This window comes from Macaca fascicularis, chromosome 15, assembly GCF_037993035.2.
Source record: "Macaca fascicularis isolate 582-1 chromosome 15, T2T-MFA8v1.1".
Classification (NCBI taxonomy): Eukaryota; Metazoa; Chordata; class Mammalia; order Primates; family Cercopithecidae; genus Macaca; species Macaca fascicularis.
The window spans coordinates 2,398,371-2,422,281 of record NC_088389.1 but is presented as its reverse complement, the minus strand read 5'-3'; the positions used below and the strand labels follow the sequence as shown (position 1 = coordinate 2,422,281).

General features: G+C 55.3%; 1 protein-coding gene and 1 long non-coding RNA gene across 20 annotated transcripts in view; one reads left to right on the top strand and one right to left on the bottom strand.

The window, feature by feature from the left end:
* TRAF2 (TNF receptor associated factor 2) overlaps window positions 1–19,517 on the top strand; it is a 45,721-nt gene extending 26,204 nt beyond the window's left edge. For 12 of the 19 annotated variants that reach the window (XM_074015982.1, XM_005580376.4, XM_074015981.1 and 9 more), the window contains 7 exons: window positions 442–603; window positions 2,312–2,386; window positions 8,718–8,792; window positions 12,328–12,609; window positions 13,127–13,304; window positions 16,460–16,608; window positions 18,599–19,517. In XM_074015982.1, coding sequence (XP_073872083.1) covers window positions 442–603; window positions 2,312–2,386; window positions 8,718–8,792; window positions 12,328–12,609; window positions 13,127–13,304; window positions 16,460–16,608; window positions 18,599–18,817 — 1,140 coding nt within the window. In that variant the 3' untranslated portion in view covers window positions 18,818–19,517. The remainder of the gene's footprint in view (window positions 1–441; window positions 604–2,311; window positions 2,387–8,717; window positions 8,793–12,327; window positions 12,610–13,126; window positions 13,305–16,459; window positions 16,609–18,598) is intronic. The other 7 variants (XM_074015984.1, XM_074015986.1, XM_065529808.2 and 4 more) reach the window with 2 other exon arrangements.
* On the bottom strand, window positions 16,265–21,916 carry LOC141408574 (uncharacterized). Its single transcript, XR_012424086.1, has 2 exons — window positions 19,689–21,916; window positions 16,265–16,846 (listed from the first exon to the last, which is right to left on the bottom strand). It is a non-coding gene; the product is annotated as an uncharacterized lncRNA (long non-coding RNA).
* Between the last annotated feature and the right edge of the window lie 1,995 nt (window positions 21,917–23,911).

Genomic DNA, 23,911 nt, shown 5'->3' with positions numbered 1-23,911 from the left:
GACTCAGCCTGGACCGTGTTGTGCTTGGTCATCAGAGCAAGAGCGTGGCCTGCTTTCTCAGTTAGGAGCTGGTGTGTGTGGCAGGGACCCGCTGGTGCCGAGCAGGGATTGTGCACTTGGCTGTTTTAGGGGGCAGATAGGGGAGCCTGGCGGTGACGAGGCACCCACACAGAGACCCCCGTGGCAGAGCATCCCCTCAGCTCAGGGTGGGGCGGAGAGAGTGGAGACGAGGACGCACCAATCTTCTCCTGCTGTCCCGCCTGTGGGAGCCCTGAGAGCTACCTGCAGAGGGCGGCCCCCAGGACAGGCAGGGAGGATGGCACCCAGGACCCGCATGCAGACACCAAACCGGCATTATATCGCCTGGTGTCCTCGGGTGAAGCTGTGGCTGCCCGAATGTCCCACGCGAGTTCTACTGACACTTTCTCCTTTTGTTGCCAGAGCTGCCACGAAGGCCGCTGCCCGCTCATGCTGACCGAATGTCCTGCATGCAAAGGCCTGGTCCGCCTGGGTGAAAAGGAGCGCCACCTGGAGCACGAGTGCCCAGAGAGAAGCCTGAGCTGCCGGCATTGCCGGGCGCCCTGCTGCGGGGCAGACGGGAAGGTGCGTGCGGTGGAGCGGCAACCTGTGTGACTGCAGCCGTGCGGGGCTGAGCTGGGGAGCTGCGTGCTGGCCACTGGGGCTGCGTTGGCCCCTTTGCACTCGTTCCCCGCCTCGGCCCTTTCCCTGGAGCCATGCAGGTGGATGTTTCTTGGCAGAACTGGGAATGGGTGTAAAGTTAATGCCGAGGCCTTTCAAAAACATTTTTGTAAGCTGGGTGCGGTGGCTCATGCCTGTCATCCCAGTGCTTTGGGAGGCTGAGGCGGGTGGATCACAAGGTCAGGAGTTTGAGACCAGCCTGGCCAACATGGTGAAACCCTTTCTTTACTAAAAACACAAAAAATTAGCCAGACGTGGCCAGGCGCGGTGGCTCACGCCTGTGATCCCAGCACTTTCGGAGCCTGAGGCGGGCAGATCACGAGGTCAGGAGATCGAGATTATCCTAGCTAACACAGTGAAACCTCGTTTCTACTAAAAATACAAAAAAAATTAGCCAGGCATGGTGGTGGGCACTTGTAGTCCCAGCTACTCGGGAGGCTGAGGCTGCTGAGGCTGAAGAATGGTGTGAACCTGGGAGGCGGAGCTTGCAGTGAGCCAAGATTGCGCCACTGCACTCCAGCCTGGGTGACAGAGCGAGACTCTGTCACAAAAGAAAAAAAAAATTAGCCAGGCATGGTGGCGAGTGCCTGTAATCCCAGCTACTCGGGAGGCTGAGGCAGGAGAATTGCTTGAACCCAGGAAGCAGAGGTTGCAGTGAGCTGAGACTGCGCCACTGCACACTAACCTGGGCAACAGAGTGAGACTCCGTCTCAAAAAAAAAGAAAAAAAGTTACAAAAGAAAAGCATTTTTGTCTTAGAAAAGTCTAAATGCATCAGGTAGAGAGTGCAGCGGTGGGTATGTGTCCATCCTCACCAGGCCTGGGCGTTGCCCCCGAGACAGTTGCTCAAGTGTGACTTCGTGTTTCCCCGAAGTGTTGGTGAGAACACACTTCTGTGGTGCACAGAGCTACAGTCGCTAGCGCCGTGTCTGAGCTGTAGCTGTGACTGTCCACACGGCCTGCAGCCTGTGTCTGCGTCCCTGTTGTCTGTCTTTGCCTTGGTGTATGTGGATCACGATCCACACAGGGTTCCTGCCTTTGGTGGAAATGTCTCCGGGTCTCTCCCTGCCTCTGGGGCCCATGGCATCTTTTTTCCTGGGCTCTTGTACTTCCGGAGCCCCACTTCGCTGACCCACTTCCGTGTAAACTGTCAGATGGACGGACAGGCCTGACCAGAACACATCTGGGGCGCCAGGCCCTCTGCAGCGGCACATCAGGGTCTATCTTGGAGATGTCCCGCACGCAGCCAGCCCAGTCCATCCGCCAGACCCTCCCACCGGCCTCCCCTCCTGGCGGGAGCAGCGTTTCCCCATCTCCATGGGGGCCTTTGTTTCACGTGGCTTCCGAATCTCCTCTGGTGGCTTGGGTCTCCCTCGCATTGCCCTGGAGCTGGCAGAACAAACAAAACGTTAAGATCTCCAAGGCTCCTGGGTGGTGCTGGCAGGATCCTGCCCGGGAGGAGCTCCGTCCTGCGAGGCTCGAGGGTGACCACGTGCTCCTGCAGCCCCTCAGCGCTACCCAGCCCAAGCACTGTGTGCCACCCTCCACCCCCACTTGCCACCCATGCCTGGCTTTGGCGTCCAGCCTCATGCTCCTGATCGCTTCTTTTGAAGGCGCACCACGAGGTCTGCCCCAAGTTCCCCTTGACTTGTGATGGCTGCGGCAAGAAAAAGATCCCCCGGGAGAAGGTGAGTGTCCTTCATGTCCTCTGAGGACCACGGGGCGGGGCCCATGTGTTGGCCGTGAGGGTCCCGTGGGGTGGGGGGTGGGGCAGGTTATGACCTTTGTGCCCAAAGGAACCGCAGTGCAAAGCCCCGTAACGTTGGGTCATGGATGCGTTCATGGTGGCGGCTACTCTCCTGAGTGGACTGGGGGCCAGGTGGCTGAGTCCTGAGCCCTCTTCTTCATCCTCCAGTGTACACAGCTGCTTACTTTTGGGCAAGTCACTTCCCAGTTATCCTGAAAATGAAACATTAAAGTTCTCATAGCCCTCCATATGCTGCTTATGAGAAATGTTGGTACTGACTTTGATGCTGAGTGTTTGCAGCAAGCAGCCGGGGTGGAGACTGGGCGCCCTAGTCTGGTCTGCCGCCACAGCAGTGAAATGTTGGTGGCTCGCCTGGCAGAACCTCGTCCCTGGCATCCTTACTGTGTCAGGAAAATGGCTTCTTGCCCAGTTGAGAGTTAACTGCTGCAGATGACACCTTTAGGAAGGGAAGCTGGGAAATAATACACATGGAGGCGTTTTCCCAGACTGCCTCCCTTATTGGAGGTGAGGGTAGCTCATCCAGAGAGGCTGAAGCTCTGGAAGGGGAGGTGGCACCTGCTCCGTGTGTCAGAAGTCAGATGTGGAGGCCTCGCAGGTGGCAGTCCCCATCTGGGCAGCCACAGGAGGGGTCAGGCTGCCCCGGCCCGCCCACAAGCTCAGCCCGATAGATGTGTGCCTGCCTTTCTGGTTTGCTTCTGTTTAAATACAGGTCATAGCCCAAGCCCTGAAACGGGTGGGGCTGGGGGACGGGACAGGGCTGTCTCCTCGCCTCTGTCCACTTGTCTGTGAAATGTCCCACACTGTGAGCTTGGCCAAGCGCTGTCTGAAAGCGTCTTTTCCCTTCGACTGGAGACTGAAGCTCATACTCGAAGCTTGATGGGGGGTTTGTCTCGTCGGAGCGCCATAGCGGCTGTGGCTGCTGCCATGCCCCCTTCAGAGGCCAGGACGCCCGCCTGGGGCCCGTGTCTGTAAGGCTGTGTCTCCTGCTGGTGGGGCCTGGAGGTGCTCCTGAGAGGTGCCCTCTGCGCATGCCCTGGTCTGCGTCAGCCCTTGTCTGTCCTGAGGGGGTTTACGGAGGAGTCAGGAGGTGATTCTTTCCTTGAGACTTTGTTTCCAGAGTGAAAGACGAAGACGGTCGCCCAGGCAGCGCAGCGGTGTCTGGTGGACTTTGTCCCCATCACTGTGAACACGTGGCTTTCTGTGCGCATGGTGCATTTTCATCCCGTCTTTTTTTTTTTTTTTTTGAGACAGAGTCTCGCTGTGTCACCCAGGCTGAAGTGCAGTGGCGAGATCTCGGCTCACTGCAAGCTCCGCCTCCCAGGTTCACACCATTCTCCTGCCTCAGCCTCCCGAGTAGTTTGGACTATAAATGCCCACCACCACACCCAGCTAATTTTGTTTTTGTATTTTTAGTACAGATGGGGTTTCACCATGTTGGCCAGGATGGTCTCAATCTCCTGACCTCGTGATCCGCCCGCGTCAGCCTCCCAAAGTGCTGGGATTACAGGTGTGAACCACTGTGTCTGGCCCTTTTTTCTTCTTCTTTTTTTTTTTTTTTTGAGATAGAGTCTCGCTCTGTTGCCAGGCTGGAAGTGCAGTGGCGCAATCTCGGCTCACTCCAAGTGCTGCCTCCCGGGTTCAAGCAATTCTCTGCCTCCTGAGTATCTGGGATTACCAGCACCTGCCACTATGCCCAGCTAGTTTTTATATTTTTAGTAGAGACAGGGTTTCACCACCTTGGCCAGGCTGGTCTTGAACTCCTGACCTCGTGATCCACCCACCTCGGCCTCCCAAACTGCTGGGATTACAGGTGTGAGCCACTGTGCCCGGCCTTTCTTATCTTTTTTTAATGTTGCAAATCTTGGTTTCTAATACTGGTAACATATTTGCTTTATGTTATATATAGAGTAGGTTTAAAATTAAAAATACCTGCTGAGCGTGGTAGCTCACGCCTGTAATCCCAGCACTTTGGGAGACTGAGGCGGGAGGATCACTTGAGGCCAGTTCGAGACCAGCCCGGCCAACATGGTGAAACTCCGTCTCTACTGAAAATACAAAAATTAGCTGGGCATTGTGTTGCACATCTCTAGTCCCAGCTCCTTGGGAGGCTGAGGTGCGAAAATTACTTGAACCCAGGAGGTGGAGGTTGCAGTGAACTGAGATCACACCACTGCACTCCAGCCTGGGTGACAGAGTGAAAGCCTGTCTAAAAAAAGAAGGCAAGGCCGGGTGTGGTAGCTCACGCCTGCAGTCCCAGCACTTTGGGAGGCCAAGGCTGGTGGATCACCTGAGGTCAGGAGATCAAAACCAGCCTGGCCAACATGGCAAAACCACTTCTCTATTAAAAATACAAAAATTAGCCAGGTGTGGTGGCACAGGCACTCCTGTAATCCCAGCTACTTGGGAAGCTGAGACAGGAGAATCACTTGAACCCGGGAGGCACAGGTTGCTATAAGCCAAGATCGCACCAGTGCACTCCAGCCTGGGCCACAGAGTGAGACTCCATCTCAAAAAAACAATAAACAAAAACCAGCAACGTGACTTCTGGTGATGAGGCCACCTGTTTCTTCACAGCTCTTTCTGTTCTTGGAAGTACATCTTACCAAGACGTAGGGTCCACATACCATGTTCTGAGGTCAATTGAAATACATTTTTTCTTTGAGTTTGTATTAGATGTGGTATGTAGTTCATTTGCTTCGGGCTCTTTTAAAATGTGAGGTTTTTTAAAGATTTGCTTTTGTTCTTTGATGATGTAAACTATTGGCCTGCTATCTATCAGTCGGAGCTGTGCAGAGGCAACGGAGCTGCCTCCCTTCAGGCTGTGTCTCGTCCTCCCAGCCCCTCCTCTCCATCTTTGCTGGTGTTGCTGGAGCCTCTCTTGGTGACCACGCTCCCAGGGCTTGGTTGGGTTCTTCACCGCTGCCTGGGACATGTGCAGGGCTGAGCCAAGCATGGGGCGGTGTGTGTTGGGACCTGGTCCCTTGAAGGCTGGCCTGTGGGGCTCGCTGGACAGAAGTGGGCCTGGGCCTCATGGCTGAACAGCCCAGAAGCCTCGGCAGTCACGGGCACCTTTTGTTTGATGAAGTGTTTGCCCCTTCATGATGACACTGGCAGGAACCACGGGCGGGCGGTGTTTAGCGTTTCCTGGGGGCCTGGGGGTTGTCCTCCTGCCCTCACAGGAACCCTAGGGCACCCTTTATCAGATGAGGAAATTGAGGCTTACAGAGGCCAGGCACCCAGCTGGCTTTCAGCTCCGTGGATGGCCCAGGTGGGCAGCCTGGGGGGACTTGTCTCTCCTCGTTTCCAGCAGCACCTTCTCTCACACCTCCCCTCCCTGGGCGCTCCCACCCCCATTCCCAGCGTGCTGCACACACGCCGGATTCCTGGCCTCTTCTCCTTCAGCTTCCGGTGGTGGGAATTTCGGAGCCTGGACAGAGGAAAGAGAGCGCGTTAGAACTTGGGGCCCTGCTGCGGCTCAAGATGGGGGGTGTCCAGTGCCCGTTCTGTTTCATTCCTGCCTCCACTTCTTCCCGCAGCCCAGTGTTTCATCCGAAAATACTTCAGTGACAGCACAGGGATCCTTGCTTTATTTGAAGAGAAAATACCTTGTGGGTTCACACTGATGTTTGCATTTCAGATTCTTACCCAACTTCCATGTTGCTGTCTCCTTTCTACAGAAAGTCATGGTTCCTGTGGACATTGCTGTACATGAGAACAGTGTCAGTAGCACTGACTGTGACCGTGGCGAATTATATGATGACGAAGTTCTCTTTCTAGTTCTCTTTGCTTTTAGAGTCTGTATTGAGTTGCTGTGTGATAAGTCATTCGAAGCAGCATCTCTGGGCAGGCGGCTGTCTCAGTATGCCAGGGAGGCACATTTGTTTCATTTTGCTTTTGAGTTTTAAAGATTGCTCTTAAAAAAGAAAAAAAGGCTGGGCGCGGTGACTCACGCCTGTTATCCCAGCACTTTGAGAGGCGGAGGTGAGTGGATCACCTGAGTTCAGGAGTTTGAGACCAGCCTGACCAAAATGCAGAAACCCCGTCTCTACTAAAAATACAAAATTAGTCGGGTTTGGTGGCACATGCCTGTAATCCCAGCTCTTTGGGAGGCTGAGGCAGGAGAATCGCTTGAACCCCGGAGGCGGAGGTTGTGGTGAGCCGAGATCAAGCCACTGCACTCCAGCCTGGGCAACAAGAGCGAGACTCTGTCCCCGCCCCCCCCCCCGGCTCCCCCCCCCGGCTCCCCCCCAAAAAAAGGGCTGGGTGCAGCGGCTCACGCCTGTAATCCCAGCACTTTGGGAAACTGAGGTGGGAGAATCACCTGAGGTCAGGAGTTCGAGACCAGCCTGACCAACATTGTGAAACCCCATCTCTACTAAAAATACAAAAATTGGCCGGGCGCGGTGGCTCAAGCCTGTAATCCCAGCACTTTGGGAGGCCGAGGCGGGCGGATCACAAGGTCAGGAGATCGAGACCACAGTGAAACCCCGTCTCTACTAAAAATACAAAAAATTAGCCGGGCGCGGTGGCGGGCGCCTGTAGTCCCAGCTACTCGGGAGGCTGAGGCGGGAGAATGGCGGGGACCCGGGAGGCGGAGCTTGCAGTGAGCCGAGATCGCGCCACTGCACTCCAGCCTGGGCGACAGCGTGGGACTCCGTCTCAAAAAAAAAAACAACAACAACAACAACAACAAAAAAAAATACAAAAATTAACCAGGCGTGGTGGCGCGTGCCTGTAATCCCAGCTACTCGGGAGGCTGAGGCAGGAGAATCGCTTGAACTTGGCAGGCAGAGGTTGCAGTGAGCTGAAATCGTGCCATTATACTCCAGCCTGGGCAACAAGAGAGAAACTCTGTCTCAAAAAAAAAAGATTTTGTAATTTTGTAAAATGGTTACATGGCACCAAAGCGAAAACTGCAAAAAAAAAGTGCATTCTGAGACCTCACAGAGAAACGTGTCAGGCCCCCGTCCGCAGCGCTGTGCGGCAGTTCGGAAATTTGCATTTCCATAAGCATTGTGGGAGCACCGTTGCCGCTGTGACGTGTGAGAAGCACATCCAGCCCTCTGTGTCGCGGGTCCACGCCATGGATCCAGCCAACCGTAGACTGGAAATGTTCAGGGAAAAATGCACTGAATATGCGTGGATGTTTTTTATTGACACAGCGTTCACGTTGTATTGGTCGTGAGTCACCGAGAGCTGATTTAAGGTATAAGGGAGGGTGTGCTTAGGCTCTGTGCAAACACTGCCGTCTTCCATCAGGGATGAGCATCCTTGGGTTTCAGGGACCCTGAGACCAACCTCCTTTGGGTGGCAAGGGACAGCAGAGTCTCCGGGGCTTCTGACGGGCACTTCCCAAGCTGTGGTGTGACCGAGCACATCTGTACTTCTCTTGCTGTTTATGACTCCTGCCCACTTAATGGTGTTTCTGGTTTTTTGTTTGTTTTGGGGGGAATTGTGCAAGGTTCTTATGTTATTGTTTCTGGAAACTGATTCACAGTTAGGGCTGTTTCCCTCGTCCCGGGTATGTGGGAATCCTGTGCTGCGTCTGATGTTTGTGTGTTTGATTTTCTCACACCCAGGGCTGTGACACACCTGCCATGTCACCTGGGAAATGGAGGAGGGACTTGGGTTTCATGTTTTTCCTCGGGCTGTTTCCGCATCCTTTGACCCGTGTCAGACACCACAGTGTTGGGCTCTGTTTCTTCCCCGGTTCGACAGCTGTTCCCGTGTCCTTAGACCGGTGTCAGACACCACAGTGCTGGGCTCTGTTTCTTCCCCGGTTCGATGCTCGTGTCATATGTGAGTGTCTGTGTGCACTTGACCCCTTTCTGGATTTTACGTTTTGCTTCATGTTGTGTCTGTGTCATCCTGCACCACCGCGCACCAGGTGAGCAGTGGGTGTTTGACTCTGGGTTTTGAACCTAGGCCCTGGGGCCTCAGCACTGCATGTCCTGTGGACTGTGATAGAAGGACAGGCGTGCCATGTGACACATAAGCTGGGGTCTCCACAGGTGTCCCGAAACGCTTGCCCATCTCAGTTACTAGCACAGTGTGCATGTTCGCACAGGTGTGTGCACGGGTGTAGCACATGTTGCTTTGGAAATGGGCTGTTGGGTTTCATTCGGTGTGAGAGTGAAGAGGCCAGCGGGGCAGGTCATGTAACCCTCTGTGTAAATCACCGTGGTCTGTGTGGAAGTACTGAAATGCATCAGAACAGAGAAAGGTGGCACTCTGATGCCATTCCCTTGTAGTTTCAGGACCACGTCAAGACTTGTGGCAAGTGTCGAATCCCTTGCAGATTCCACGCCATCGGCTGCCTCGAGACGGTGAGTCTGGGGGTCTGAGGTTGGGCGTGGTCTTCACTGCCTCCAGCCCAGCGCTTCCTGGGTTCCTTCCGGCTGCTCCTCAGCCTCCTCTGCAGCACTGCCTCCCACCCTGGCTGTCTGAGTGTCCCCAGCTTGGTCTCTGGGCTGGCAGCCCTGTCCACTCCCATCCTCCTGGTGGCATTGTAGTGCCTGGCTTTGACTGCCACCTGTCTCTGAGGATGCCCAATGCATGTGCCCACCTGTCGCCTTGAGCCTCCCTGGGTGTTGAGTGCACATCTCAGATGTACCCGGCCAGCTCGCCACGACCACTTCTTGGCTGCCGTCTCCCTGCCCCCATCTCACACAGAAAAGGGCAGCATCTAACCCAGCGGCTCTCGCCAAGCCCTCCGCCACCAGCAGGCACTCGGGCCCCTCCTCTCGCCTCACACTTCATGTTCAGGCTGACAGAGATCTCGTCTGCCCTCCAATGGTTCCTGGACACCTGGACCCCTCATCCCCCCAGCCGTCACTGCCCTGTCCACGTCGTCCTCATCTCTCACTGGGACCCAGGCTCAGGCGCTTATGGGACCCCCGTTCTTTTCCGCTCTGGCCTGTTCACAATTGGAAATCAATCACAGCTTTTCCTCACGGCTTCTCATTCAGAGCGGCCTGTTCCTGTGATCTTTCCCTCCCTTCGGCTGTCTCCTCTGCCCTGCTTGCTGGCCTGAGCTTTCTTGGGCATGCCCACTTGTGCCCACCCCAGGCACTTGGACACTGGCACAATGGCCAGGCGCCTGGGTCTCTCCGGGTGGACCCCCCTGCTCCACCCCTGCAGACTCTGCCCCTCTGTCGCCAGCACCTCATGTCTCTCTCTTGTCCGTCTTGTCCTGTACAACAGGAGCCCCTTGAGCTCAGGACCCTCGAGGAGTGCTGGGCCCAGAGGTGGCCCCCAGCTGAGGTGTGTGCCTGATGGATGGAGAGGGGCAGGCCGTGGGTGCAGACCCTCCCCTGGCCAGCTCGCTGGGCGGGCACCTTCCCTGCTTGGAGACAGGGATGCCTTGACGGTATTTGTAGTAGAGTCAGTTGCTGACTTGATTCTGTGTGGCCTTAGGTATTGTGTTTTCTTCCTAATAACAGTGAAGAGGACCATTTTCTTTGTCTGCGTTGGATAGTCTTCTCCTCTCCGTGTTCTTGTCTGTTTCCCGCTCCGACCTGGCATCTGCCATCTCCAGGGAGCCCGGGCTTCCCGTGCGGGAGGTTGTTTAGAGACCACCTGGGCCTCAGTGGTGCTCGCTGCCGCCACTGTGCTCCTTGTTTCTGGGCCTTTTGGTGTTGAGGAATGAGAGTGAACACAGCATGAGTCTGTGGCGACGCTCGCTTCCCGTTTGCACAAAGGGTCTCCCCATGCTGGCGCCCGCCCCAGGCTCAGCCAGGACCTGCTTTTTCCATGCCGCACACGGCGTGGTCCCAGCGGCACCGGTCTCTGAGCAGATGCAGGGCGAGCTCTCGTCCAGCTGTTTGTCTTTTGAGTGCCCTTCTGCTCTCTGGGTGGCTGTGCCTCTAGCTGGGTGTACATGTAAGTCCATTTGTTTCTTTTACTGTGATTTTTTTAAGAGTGTCTTTCTTATTTATTTAATTATTATTATTATTATTTTTGAGGCTGAGTCTTGCTTTCTCGCCCAGGCTGGAGTGCAGTGGCATGATCTCAGTTCACTGCAGCCTCTGCCTCCTGGGTTCAAACAATTCTTGTGCCTCAGCCTCCCAAGTAGGTGATGAAAGACCCAAGTAGCTGTGATCACAGCTGTGCACCACCACGCCCAGCTAAGTTTTGTATTTTTAGTAGAGACAAGGTTTCACCATGTTGCCCAGGCTGGTCTCGAACTCCTGACCTCAAGTGATCCACCCACCTCAGCCTCCTAAAGTGCTGGGATTACAGGCATGACCACGCCTGGCTTGTTTTTAAATTTTGTTGCGGAAATTTGAAAATAATTTAATTGCAAAGTCAGGTCTATAAAATGAGGTATGTTTAAGGCAACCTAATTTCCACCCCTTCACCTTCCCCCTGTGGGTAGCTTTTTAGTTTTATTTTATTTTATTTTATTTTAGAGACAGAGTCTCGCTCTGTCACCCAGGCTGGAGTGCAGTGGCGCCATCTCGACTCACTGCAACCTCCGCCTCCCGGGTTCAAGTATTCTCCTGCCTCAGCCTCCCAGGAAGCTGGGATTACAAGCACACACCACCAGGCCCAGCTAATTTTTGTATTTTTAGTAGAGATGGGGTTTCGCCATGTTGGCCAGGCTGGTCTCAAACTCCTGACCTCAAGTGATCTGACCACCTCAGCCTCCCAAAGTACTGGGATTACAGGTGTGAGCCACCACGCCTGGCCTATTTTTATATTTATTTATTTATTTTTGAAACAGAGTTTACTCTGTCGCCCAGGCTGGAAGTGCAGTAGCACCATCTCGGCTCACTGCAGCCTCCCTCTCCTAGGTTCAAGCAATTCTCCTGACTCAGGCTCCCAAGTAGCTGGGATTACAGACATGTGCCACCATGCCTGGCTAATTTTTGTATCTTTAGTAGAGACGGGGTTTCACCATGTTGGCCAGGCTTGTCTGGAACTTGTGGGTAGGTATTTTTTTTTTTTTTTGAGACAGAGTTTCGCTCTTGTTGCCCAGGCTGGAGTGCAATGGTGCCATCTCGGCTCACCGCAACCTCCACCTCCCAGGTTCAAGCAATTCTCCTGCCTCAGCCTCCCGAGTAGCTGGGATTACAGGCGTGCACCACCACGCCTGGCTAATTTTGTATTTTTATTAGAGACAGGGTTTCTCCATGTTGGTCAGGTTGGTCTCAAACTCCCCACCTCAGGTGATCCTCCCACCTTGGCCTCCCAAAGTGCTGGGATTACAGGCGTGAGCCACCGTGCCTGGTCGTGAGTCGCTTTTTAAAAAATGGTGTGCTGCTTTTATTTTTCTTTTCTTTTCCTTTCTGTCCCTCCCCCTCTCCCTTCCCCTCGCCTTCTTCCCTTCGTCTCGTCCCGTCCCTTTTTTCTTTTCTTCCAAACAGGGTTTCACTGTGTCAGCCAGGCAGAGATGCAGTAGTATAATCTCGGCTCACTGCAGCTTCACCCTTCTGGGCTCAAGCGATCCTCCCACCTCAGCCTCCGGAGTAGCTGGAACTACTGGCACATACCACCATGCCCGGCTCATTTTAAAAAAATTTCATAGACGTGGGTTTTCGCCATGTTGCCCCAGCTAGTCTCCAACTCCTGGGCCCAAATGATCCTCCCGCTTTGGCCTTCTGAAGTGCTAGAATCACAGTTGCTAGCTGCTGTGCCTGGCTGCAACTAAGGTCTATAGCAAGCTTCATATTCTTTAAACATACCTGACTTTCAGTCTGTCATGCACAAGAAGGATCAGCCATGGCCAGGCCACCCAGGCATCCCTATCTCAGACTCTGGCCTGTCTCCTCAGCTCTAAGGCCCGCGTCTTGGTGGCCGTCCCCGGGTGGGAGCTGAATGGTGGGTGGAGCCAGCAGCCTCCCTGCCCTGTGTCTGCAGGTGGAGGGTGAGAAACAGCAAGAGCACGAGGCACAGTGGCTGAGGGAGCACCTGGCCATGCTCCTGAGCTCGGTGCTGGAGGCAAAGCCTCTCTTGGGAGACCAGAGCCATGCGGGGTCAGAGCTCCTGCAGAGGTGCGAGAACCTGGAGAAGAAGACGGCCACTTTTGAGAACATTGTCTGCGTCCTGAACCGGGAGGTGGAGAGGGTGGCCATGACTGCCGAGGCCTGCAGCCGGCAGCACCGGCTGGACCAAGACAAGATTGAAGCCCTGAGTAACAAGGTCTGTGCCTGGTGGGCGGCCGGCCATGAGGAGGACAGTGTAAAGGGGGATAGTGTCTGCACCCCAGCAGGTTCTAGCAGGTCCTGGAGCTTTAGAGCCTGGACAGTGTAGAAGTCCATCTGCAAACCCCAGTCCAGCGTGGTTTCTATGGAAGGCTCTGGCCCCCTTCGTTTCTGAGTCCTGTTCTCTGAGGGACCCCAAACCCTGGAAGGTCATAGAGACCAGGCCGTGGGCGGGAGCCTCCTCTCTCTGATGGGAGGACAGAGTCAGCCATGGGGATGTGCAAGGCCTGGTGTGGCTTCCGAGCAGGCTTGCTGGCCAGGAGCTTCTGTGTGGACTTGGAGCCACCCCCTCTTGGCCAGGGTGGGGTTGGGTTCTTGTGTGCAGGGAGTGGACGTGAGAAACACGGAGCCAGGGGTGCCCAGGACCACTGTCCTGCTGGAGATCGGTGGGTGTGGGAGGCGGGCTCATGCCACACCCCTCTGGTAAGAGAGAAGGTGGTCTTGGCGCCCGGCAGGTGCAGCAGCTGGAGAGGAGCATTGGCCTCAAGGACCTGGCGATGGCTGACCTGGAGCAGAAGGTCTTGGAGATGGAGGCATCCACCTACGATGGGGTCTTCATCTGGAAGATCTCAGACTTCGCCAGGAAGCGCCAGGAAGCTGTGGCCGGCCGCACACCCGCCATCTTCTCCCCAGGTGTGGTTCTAAGACCCCCACCTCCCTGCAGCTGCTGTTTACGTGGCACCTGGGTCCCCTCACCCCTGTGACCACATGGGACGGCTCCCAAGGGAGGCTGAGATACGACCCCCAGTGATACCGGGAGCGACTGTGTCTGCCTGTGCAGCGAGTGGGGCAGCCAAATTTGGGTGGCCAGTGGGTGCCCTTGGGTAAGGATCGGGGGTGGGGGGTCAGGCTGGCTGCCCTCCTGCTTTGCCTGCCCTCCTGCTTTGCCTGCCATCGGGGTATGCCCCTCGTCACCCACAGCCTGGTCCTCCGGCACACGGCTCTAAAGCAGACATTACATCAACAGGCTCTCCTGCCTGATCCCAGCTCCCAGGAAGACCAGACGGGTGGAGGTAGCCGTGGGGGTGGGACATGGCTCCCAGGGCCTTGGGGCCGAGCTAGTCTGACCCCTCCCAGGTTCCGTTTCCACACGGAGCTCAGGGAGGGTGTTTCTCACACTCCCTTTTTTTTCCCCAACTATGAGTTCTCTTGAGAGGGTGCCCGTGGGGTCTTCCCTGGAGGGCACTGCTGGAGAGGGGCTGTTTGGTGGCCGCCCAGCCACAAGCTCCTGCCAGGACTATGCTTCTGGGCACTGCAGTACAGAGGCGGCCCCTCTGCTGTCCTTTGAGGCCCTGGCTGACCTCGTGGCGGCCCCAGCCATCGTCTCATCCCCGGCTCAGGCACTCCCTTTGTGGCCTTTGTTGACGTGGCTCAGAAAACACCCTCGTGTGGGCTTTATTTTTACACTGACATGGTGAACCTGCTGATAGAATCTTAGGTTCTAGGATCGAGACTGAGACATTGTCGGCACCTTTCCTGTTTGAATTGAGCCTAGCGCTGCTGGCGACACTCCCTGAGCAGCAGGGCCCGTGGCTCCTGTGCTCCGGCAGAAAGAGACCCAAGCGCCATCTGGAGGGGCCGCCGTGGTCTGTGTGGTGCGTCCTGACAAGGCCTTCAGCAGGGACCAGAAACAAAACCCACACTCTCTTTCTCCTCGGAGTTGAGACTGGAAAAATGACAGATTGTTTTGGGGGAACTTGAGGGAACAGTCTGGGCAGCCTGCAGGGCGTGGCCCTGTTCCTCCAGGGCTGTGAAGGTCAGCACTGCTTTCTGGTGACGACCTTCCCTCTGCAGCTGCTTGGCTCGGCCGATTGTATATGCTGGGAGCTCTGTACTAAGCGTGAGGTGAAGGGTCAGGATTCTGGAGGCCCTGCCACGGAGGCGGTACTCGGGCAGGAGGACCAGTTTGTGTGGAACATCTGCTTTAAGCAATGCTGGTGAACCCAGTTTGTGTGCGGCACGCGTGGAGGACGAGGACAGGGAGGATGGGCCAGGGCGCACGGTGGAGGACAAGAACAAGGAGGGTTGGTCCTGGTGCTGCCACAGTGGGGTCCCTGTGTTCAAACCTGTGCACGCGGGGTCCTGTCATGTGGCTTGGAAAGCCGCCTCTGCCACGTTCTGGCTGTCATTCACGTCTGTGTCTCGTTGGGTGGGAAGGAAGTGGACTCTGCTTGTTTCGGGGTTCACTCTAGCAAGTGCCTCTTCTGAGGCAGGCTTGGGGCCCACCCTAAGCCCTGGGCCAGTCAGGGCTCCCCTCTGCAGCTCTGCCGAGGCCCCAACCTCTGCATTTGGTGGATCTTGCCGTGTTGCTCTACTCATCTTCTTTTTTTTTTTTTTTGAGATGGAGTCTCGCTCTGTTGCCCAGGCTGGAGTGCAGTGGCGCGATCTCGGCTCACTGCAAGCTCTGCCTCCCGAGTTCACGCCATTCTCCCGCCTCAGCCTCCCAAGTAGCTGGGACTACAGGCGTTCACCACCAGGCCCGGCTAATTTTTGTATTTTTAGTAGAGACAGGGTTTCACCGTGTTGGCCAGGATGGTCTCCATCTCCTGACCTTGTGATCTGCCCACCTCAGCCTCCCAAAGTGCTAGGATTACAGGCGTGAGCCACCACGCCCGGCCCTCTACTCATCTTCTTAAGTTTTGGGGGTTACATTTGGGATTCTTAAAAATGCTTTTTCTGTGCTGGGCGTGGTGGCTCACGCCTGCAATCCTAGCACTTGGGAGGCCAAGGCGGGTGGATCATGAGGTCAAGAGATCGAGACCATCCTGGCTAACACGGTGAAACCCTGTCTGTACTAAAAATACAAAAAATTAGCCGGGCATGGTGGCAGGTGCCTGTAGTCCCAGCTACTCGGGAGGCTGAGGCAGGAGAATGGCGTGAACCCAGGAGGCGGAGCTTGCAGTGAGCCGAGATTGCGCCACTGCACTCCAGCCTGGGAGACAGAGCGAGACTCCGCCTCAAAAAAAAAAAAAAAATGCTTTTTCTGGCCAGGCACGGTGGCTCACGCCTGTAATCCCAGCACTTTGGGAGGCCAACATGCGTGGATCACCTGAGATCAGGAGTTGGAGACCAGCCTGACCAACATGGTGAAATCCCATCTCTGCTAAAAATACAAAAATTAGCCAGGTGTGGTGGCAGGCGCCTATAATCTCAGCTACTCAGAAGGCTGAGGCAGGAGAATCACTTGATCCCGCAGTGAGCCGAGATTGTGCCTCTAAGTCTGGGCAACAAGAGAGAGACTCTATCTCAAAAAAAAAAAAAACTTTTTCTAATTTTTCTAACTACAACATTTTTTTTTTTTTTTTTTTTGAGCAGAGTCTGGCTCTGTTGCCCAGGCTGGAGTGCAGTGGCCGGATCTCAGCTCACTGCAAGCTCCGCCTCCCGGGTTTACGCCATTCTCCTGCCTCAGCCTCCCGAGTAGCTGGGACTACAGGCGCCCGCCACCTCGCCCGGCTAATTTTTTGTATTTTTTTAGTAGAGACGGGGTTTCACCGTGTTCGCCAGGATAGTGTCGATCTCCTGACCTCGTGATCTGCCTGTCTCGGCCTCCCAAAGTGCTGGGATTACAGGCTTGAGCCACCGCGCCTGGCTACTTTTTTTTTTTAATGAAATTTATTTTCATTGGAAACTAACTGCATACTTTAAGAAAAAAAACTTCCTTTGCACCCCAGAACCTCAATGTGTCTTTGTGGGTGTTTTTGTCCCTGGGGGAGGGCAGCCAGACAGGAAGAGCGCTGCCCCACCCTTGCTGAGTGTCAGCTTACCAGGCGTCCCTCCTGCCTCCACAGCCTTCTACACCAGCAGGTACGGCTACAAGATGTGTCTGCGTATCTACCTGAACGGCGACGGCACCGGGCGAGGAACACACCTGTCCCTCTTCTTTGTGGTGATGAAGGGCCCGAATGACGCCCTGCTGCGGTGGCCCTTCAACCAGAAGGTGTGAGGCCGTCCCCACAGGCTTTGCTGAGGGCCGCACCTGAGATTCCCTCTGGGCAGTGCAGCTTCTGTGGTGCAGGGTTGTGCAGGACAGGGTGGTTTGGGCTCGCTGGACCAGGTGTCTGCAGCAGGCACGTCGCCCTGTGGTGCTGTGTCACGCGGTGGAGAGCTCTGGCAGTTTCTGTCGTTTCCATGATTTCTGAGCACTGGTCCGTGACACAAGCAACTGGCTTCCTGACCTGTCAGATAAATATAAATATGACTAAGGAAAAGCACAAGGCCGGCCGGGCGCAGTGGCTCAAGCCTATAATCCCAGCACTTTGGGAGGCCGAGATGGGCAGATCACGAGGTCAGGAGATCAACACCATCCTGGCCAACACGGTGAAATCCCGTCTCTACTAAAAAATACCAAAAAAACTAGCCAGGCGAGGTGGCGGGCGCCTGTAGTCCCAGCTACTCAGGAGGCTGAGGCAGGAGAATGGCGTAAACCTGGGAGGCGAAGCTTGCAGCGAGCTGAGATCCAGCCACTGCACTCCAGCCTGGGCGACAGAGCAAGACTCCGTCTCAAAAAAAAAAAAGCACAAGGCCAAGTGTGGGGGAGTATCCCTGTGGTCCCAGCACTTTGGGAGGCTGAGGTGGGAGGATTGCTGAACCCCCAGGAGTTTGAGATCAGCCTGGGCAACATAGTGAGACCCCATCTCTACAAAAAAAATAGAAAAATTAGCCATGCATGGTGGTGTGCACCTGTATTCCCAGCTATTTGGAGGCTGAGGCAGGAGGATTGCTCGAGCCCAGTAGGTTGAGGCTGCAGTGAGCTGAGATCACGCCACTGCACTGCAGCCTGTGCAACAGAGCAAGACCGGGCTCTAAAAAATAAATGAACAAAAGGACAAAGTACAAAATAATGCAAGTTCAGGGGTGCCCAGCTTTAGCCCAGGACTCTAGATGTTGATGGGCGTCTGGACCAGTAGTTTGAAAACCCTGCCCTGGAGAGACTATGCAGAGGAAGGAACACGGCTTCAGAGCCCTCTTCATCTGAGGTGTCATTTATTTATTTATTTTTAAGACGGCGGCTTGCTCTGTCGCCCAGGCTGGAGTGCAGTGGTATGATCTCAGCTTACTGCAACCTGTGCCTCCCGGGTTCAAGCAATTTTCCTGCCTCAGCCTCCTGAGTAACTGGGACTACAGGCGCCCACCACCATGCCAAGCTAATTTTTGTATTTTTAGTAGAGACAGGGGTTTCACCATGTTGTCACACTGATCTTGAACTCCTGACCTCGTGATCTGCCCGCCTCGGCCTCCCAAAGTGCTGGGATTGTAGGCGTGAGCCACCGCCCCGGCCTATTTTGAAAATCAGAATCTATTTTTGGTTGCAGAACTGAAGATCCAGAGACTAGGCTGGAATGAGAAGGTCCCTTCCTTTTGCCACACTTGGCCCAGGCTTGCTACTTCCCCCACCCCCTATAGCTATGGAGCAGGCAGATCAGAGCTGGGTGGGGTGAGGGTGTGGAGGGCCCATGGGCGCTCATCTGTCCCAGGGCATCCGGGTTCACGGCCCGACAGAGGCTCAGGTTCTCCCTGGAAAGTGCTCCTCATGGGTGGGCAATGGCTGCTTCCTGATCTCTTTGGCAAGAAAATGTCTTTGCCGGATATGTTATTTTTTGTATTTTCCTCATAATAATTCAAGTTCAGGAGTGATAAGCTTTAGCCTAGGACTCCAGATGTCAGTGGACAGGAAAGGCCAGAATGGACACAGGTTCCCCAGAGAGAAGCAGAATGTCGGGGGCTGGGGAGGGCTGGGGAGCCAGGGCACAGCAGCAGGAGCAAGGCCGCCCACCACGTGGTCTCAGCTGGGCCTCAGCCTCTGGCCTGGGTCCTGGGATGGGCACCTGTGGCTTCCTGCTAGTGGTCCTGCAGGTGTCCAGACCCTCGGGAGCCAGAGAGAGATGGCCCACAGACCTGTGTCCCCTCCCTGGGGCTCTCTCCTCCAGGTGACCTTAATGCTGCTCGACCAGAATAACCGGGAGCACGTGATTGATGCCTTCAGGCCCGACGTGACCTCGTCCTCTTTTCAGAGGCCAGTCAATGACATGAACATCGCAAGTGGCTGCCCCCTCTTCTGCCCCGTCTCCAAGATGGAGGCCAAGAATTCCTACGTGCGGGACGATGCCATCTTCATCAAGGCCATTGTGGACCTGACAGGGCTCTAACTGCCCCTGCTGGTGTCTGGGGGTTGGGGGCAGCCAGGCACAGCCGGCTCACTGAGGGGCCACCACACTGGGCCAGGGCCTCACTGTACAAGTGGGCAGGGGCCGCGCTTGGGCGCTTGGGAGGGTGTCGGCCTGCAGCCAAGTTCACTGTAATGGGGGAAGGAGCCACCAGCCAGTCCTCAGATTTCAGAGACTGTGTGGAGGGGCCTGGAAGACAGGCTTAGCCCAGGGCTGTGGTGGGATTGGCTGAGGGTTTTCAGGTGCTTCCCAGCACAAGCTGCCCTTGCTGTCTTGTGCAGTGAAGGGAGATGCCCTGGGTGGGGACACGTGGTATGGGAGCACATCCCAGCAGTGCCCGTGCAGCAGGAGCGCAGTGGATGACCTTGCGTCCCTCGGGCATGACAAAGGAGGAGGGCTGCTCCAGGAGAAGGGCCTCCTGCTGGCCAGAGCGAGGAGGGCCGAGCGGCTTGGTTCTCCCCTCTGGCCCCTGGAGAGAAGGGAGTGTTCTTAGACCCCTGGGTGCTTGTCTGCACAGAGCTCTGGTCTGTGCCACCTTGGCCAGGCCGGCTGTGGGAGAGGGTCTGGTCCCACGCTGCCTCTGCTCAGACCACTGTGTGGGGGGTGCACAGCACAGCCTGCGGGTGAAATGTGAGAGCTCGCCATCGAGCTCACGAGACAGTTATTAAACCATTCAAATCTCTGTGGTCAGTGGCATCCATTTGATTCCAGGTTGCCTGCGGCTTCCAGCCTTGGCAGTGGTGACCCTCTGCGGGTCCTCCTGGCCTCCTCTCCTCTCACAGACCCCTCCCCACAGGGTGCCTGGCCCCTGCCTGCTTCTCTAGCTAGTCAAGCTGTTCCCTCTGTTCCTTACCTTCTGTAAGCTCTCTCTTCTGGAGCCTTGGTGAAGCCCAGTGTTCCCTCTTCTGGAATGTTCTTCCCTGTCGAGCTCCTCTCCTGGGCCTCCCCAGGGACTCCTGTGCAGCAGGATGAGGATGAGCCAGCCCTGGTCCTGCCTCTCTGTACAGGCTGCACCGAGCATCCTGGCTGCACCGAGCGTCCTGGCTCCACCGAGCATCCTGGTTGCACCGAGGGTCCTGGCTGCACCGAGGGTCCTGGCTGCACCGGGGGTCCTGGCTGCACCGAGCGTCCTGGCTGCACCGGGGGTCCTGGCTGCACCGAGCGTCCTGGCTGCACCGAGGGTCCTGGCTGCACCGGGGGTCCTGGCTGCACCGAGGGTCCTGGCTGCACCGGGGGTCCTGGCTGCACCGGGGGTCCTGGCTGCACCGGGGGTCCTGGCTGCACCAAGGGTCCTGGCTGGACCGAGCATCCTGGCTGCACCGAGGGTCCTGGCTGCACCGGGGGTCCTGGCTGCACCGGGGGTCCTGGCTGCACTGCCCCTGTGGTGTGTTCTCAGGACAGCACAGGCAGGTGTAGGCACAGCTTCGCACTCAGTATTGGGGCAACTGTGCTGGGACCTATTGGGCGTCTGTATCGGGGTCCAGGATAAAGTGGTGTCGTCTCTTGACATCTTCATGCACTGCTGTAGTTTGAGAAGTTAAGACCATAGAAAAATACAGAAAATAACTCAGGCACAGAACTGACCAACAGGCATTGTCTGTGTTCTGTGAGTGTGCTGGGCCTAAAAAGCGGGCGTCACAGAGCCTTGCTGTTCCCTTTCCCGGCCTCACCTTGGCTCCCCAGGCCATGTGGCAGGAATTGTGGTGTTTCCGTTCTCCTTGGGCTTTAGAATTTTGCATCTGTATGTTTCTGTATTCACAAATAAGAGTATTGCATTGAAGATGCAGAAACCATCCACTGGGACAGCTGCGGGTAGCTGGGCTTTTTACTCAGCCTGACCGCTCTTAATGCCTGTTGTGCTGGGCACTCGGCATGGTGGATTCTGACTGCTGTGTGTGAGCTCCCCAGAGAGCACCTCCCAGTCTCTTCCCGTGTCTTCAGGGTTTGGTGACTAGAGACAGCCAGACCTGCTCTCTTGGGTCTCCTGTCAACCTGGAAGGAGGGTTGGTGGTTTCTAGGCCTCCCCTTTTTAGCAGTTGCCAGCTTGCTTTGCGTAGGGGCTGCATCTAGTCCTTCCACCACCACCAGGGGAGGGTTCCCATTGCTCCCATCCCTGCCCACGCTTCGTGTTGTTGGAATTGAGAAGATGCTGCAGCCTGCTGTGTTTGAAGTGGCATCGCTGTCACATGCGTTTCTCTGGTGACTCGGCGGGGTCGGGCATCTTGACCACGCTTACCTCTCCGTTGGATTATCTCCCGTGCGAATTACCTGTTGACATCTTTCTCATTTTTCTTCTGGTTGTTGGTCTGGGTCTTATTCTACTGGTTGGTAGGAGTTCCTGATATTCCTGATTACAGATTCTCAGTTGTCTTTGAACTGTTTCTGTTCCTGACGTGCAGAAGCTTAAACCCTACGCAGGATCAGTTGATCTTATGCTTTATGAATGGTGCTATTTCCGACTGACTCAGAACATCCGGACCTTCCCTGAGGCTGAAAACCACTGTCATGTTTTCTTCTAATGATTCTGAAGTGTTGCCTTAACATACTGGGCTTCTCTATTTGGGGATTTATTTTATATGACAGGTTTTGCTGGGTCACTGCAGTTTGTTAAAGCAGAAGAGGTCATGTCTTCTCACTTAAAGCGAAATGGAACTGTGAAATGAGAGGAATGGGACCAAAAAAAATCCTCCCACGGGAACAAAGACGGGGAAGAAGCCAAATCTCAGAGGATTTGAACCCATTTTGGAAGGTGGGAAGTGGGTTGGTGAGTGGCTGTTGAGCAGAAGAGGGCTGAGGGGGGAAGCTGGCCACCCCGGGAGACCCTGGCACAGCAGAATCTGAGCTAAAAGTGGATCAGCTGAAAGACCTTGCAGGTCCTTTGGCAGCCAGAGCAGCCAGATGGTTCTCCTGGCCCTCACCTCCCTGCGGTGGAGATGGAGGTCCAGAGAACCTGGGGGAAGAGCTGAGGACCGCAACCGCGACGCAGTGAGAGCAGCCTCGGGCTCCAGGCTGAAGAAGGGGCAGAGGTCTGCACTCGGAACAAATCTCTAGGTGCTGGCTGCTGCATGAAGAGGCTGCCACAAAGCAGACCGAGGCCCCGGAGGAACAAAATGCTCTGGAGCGCCCCGTGGGCAGGCCTGGCCCAGCCGCCTCGTGGCCTTCTGGGGAAGTGACAGGCTCTGTGCAAACCCACAGAGGTACCATCGTCACTATCTAATTTTGGGACATTTCATCAGCCTGCAGAGAAACCTTCCCTTAGCAGTCACTCTCTTCCCCTCCCCTCAGCCCCTGACAGCCAGCCACAAACCTACCTTCTGTCTCTCATAGATTTGCCTACTCAGGACACTTTTACTCAGCAAGATATTTTCAAGGTTCTTGTGTGTTGCAGCATGCGTCGGAGATGTTTCATTCGTTCTCATGGTTGAATAATATTCTCTTGCAATATTCTCTTGTATGGGTGCACCACACCTTATTTATCCATTCACCCGTTGCTGGACATGGGGGCGGTTTCTACCTTTTGGCTACTCTGAAAATGCAGTTGTGAACATTTGTGAACAAGTTTTTGTGGGGACACATATTTGTTTTCATTTCTCTTGAATATTTATACCGAGGAGTAGAGCTGCTGGGCCACTTGTTCAGCTCGTGGAGAAATTTGCCAAACTTTCATGTCACCTTTCATCTCCCTTGGGAAGTGTTTTGTTTTCTTTTTTGTTTTTTTTTTTTTTTTTTTTTGAGACGGAATCTCGTTCTGTCTTCCTGGCTGGAGTACAATGGCACGATCTCGGCTCACTGCAATCTCCGCCTCCCAGGTTCAGTCAGTTCTGCATGAGCTTCCTGAGTAGCTGGGACTACAGGTGCCTGCCACCACGCCCGGGTAATTTTTGTATTTTTAGTAGAGACAGGGTTTTACCATGTTGGCCAGGCTGGTTTCAAACTCCTGACCTCAGGTGATCCCCTCACCCCGGCCTCCCAAAGTGCTGGGATTACAGGCGTGAGCCGTTGCATAACATTTTTAAATTTCACATACTAAAATTGATTTGTTCTTTTGTTCATGGAACATTCAGTTCCATGGATGTTCACACCTGTGCAGATTTGGGTAAGCACCATAACTGGGAGACAGGCGAGCCCTGCCGTCTCAGAAGACCGTTCCACTGTCCCCATAGTCACCACCCCGACCCCGGCAACCACACACCTGTCCTCCACCCCAACCCCGGCAGCCACGCACCTGGCCTCCCCCACCCCGACCCTGGCAGCCACACGCCTGTCCTCCCCCACCCCGACCCCGGCAGCCACGCGCCTGGCCTCCCCCACCCCGACCCCGGCAGCCACGCGCCTGGCCTCCCCCACCCCGACCCCGGCAGCCACGCGCCTGTCCTCCCCCACCCCGACCCCGGCAGCCACGCGCCTGGCCTCCCCCACCCGGACCCCGGCAGCCACGCGCCTGTCCTCCCCCACTATAGTTATGTCTTTCCAAGAAGGTCCCATAATAGAGTCCTACAGTGTGTGGCCGAGAGCAGCGGGACCTGCAGAACCCCTCTGAGGTTGATGAGAATGCGTGCATCCGTGCGTCGGCATTTGTTTTCTCTTTTTTTTTTTTTCAGTAGTGCCGTATGGATGGATCAGTTTGTCTCGTCACCTGTTGAAGGATATTTGGGTTGTTTCTAATGTTTTGCAGGTCTGAATAGAGCTGCTATAAACATTTGTGTACAGGTTATTGAACACGTTTTTATTTCATTACGATAGTTAGCAATGGGGCTGCTGGATCACATAGTAAGTGTATTTTTAAATTCAAAAGAAACTGCCAAGCACGTTCTGGAATAGCTGTGGCCTGTCGTGGAACACCAGCTTGAGCCACCGTTCCCGCTGCTCCACATCCTCATGGGCACTTTGTGTTCTCAGCATTATGTTTTTATTTCTTTCTAAGAGATAGGGTCTTGCTGTGTCACCCAGGCTGGAGTGCAACGGCGCAGCCCTACCTCACTGCAGCCTCCAACCCGTGGGCTCCAGTGATCCTCCCACCTGGGCCTCCCCAGTAGCTGGGACTACAGGTTCACACCATCACGCTCAGCTTATTTT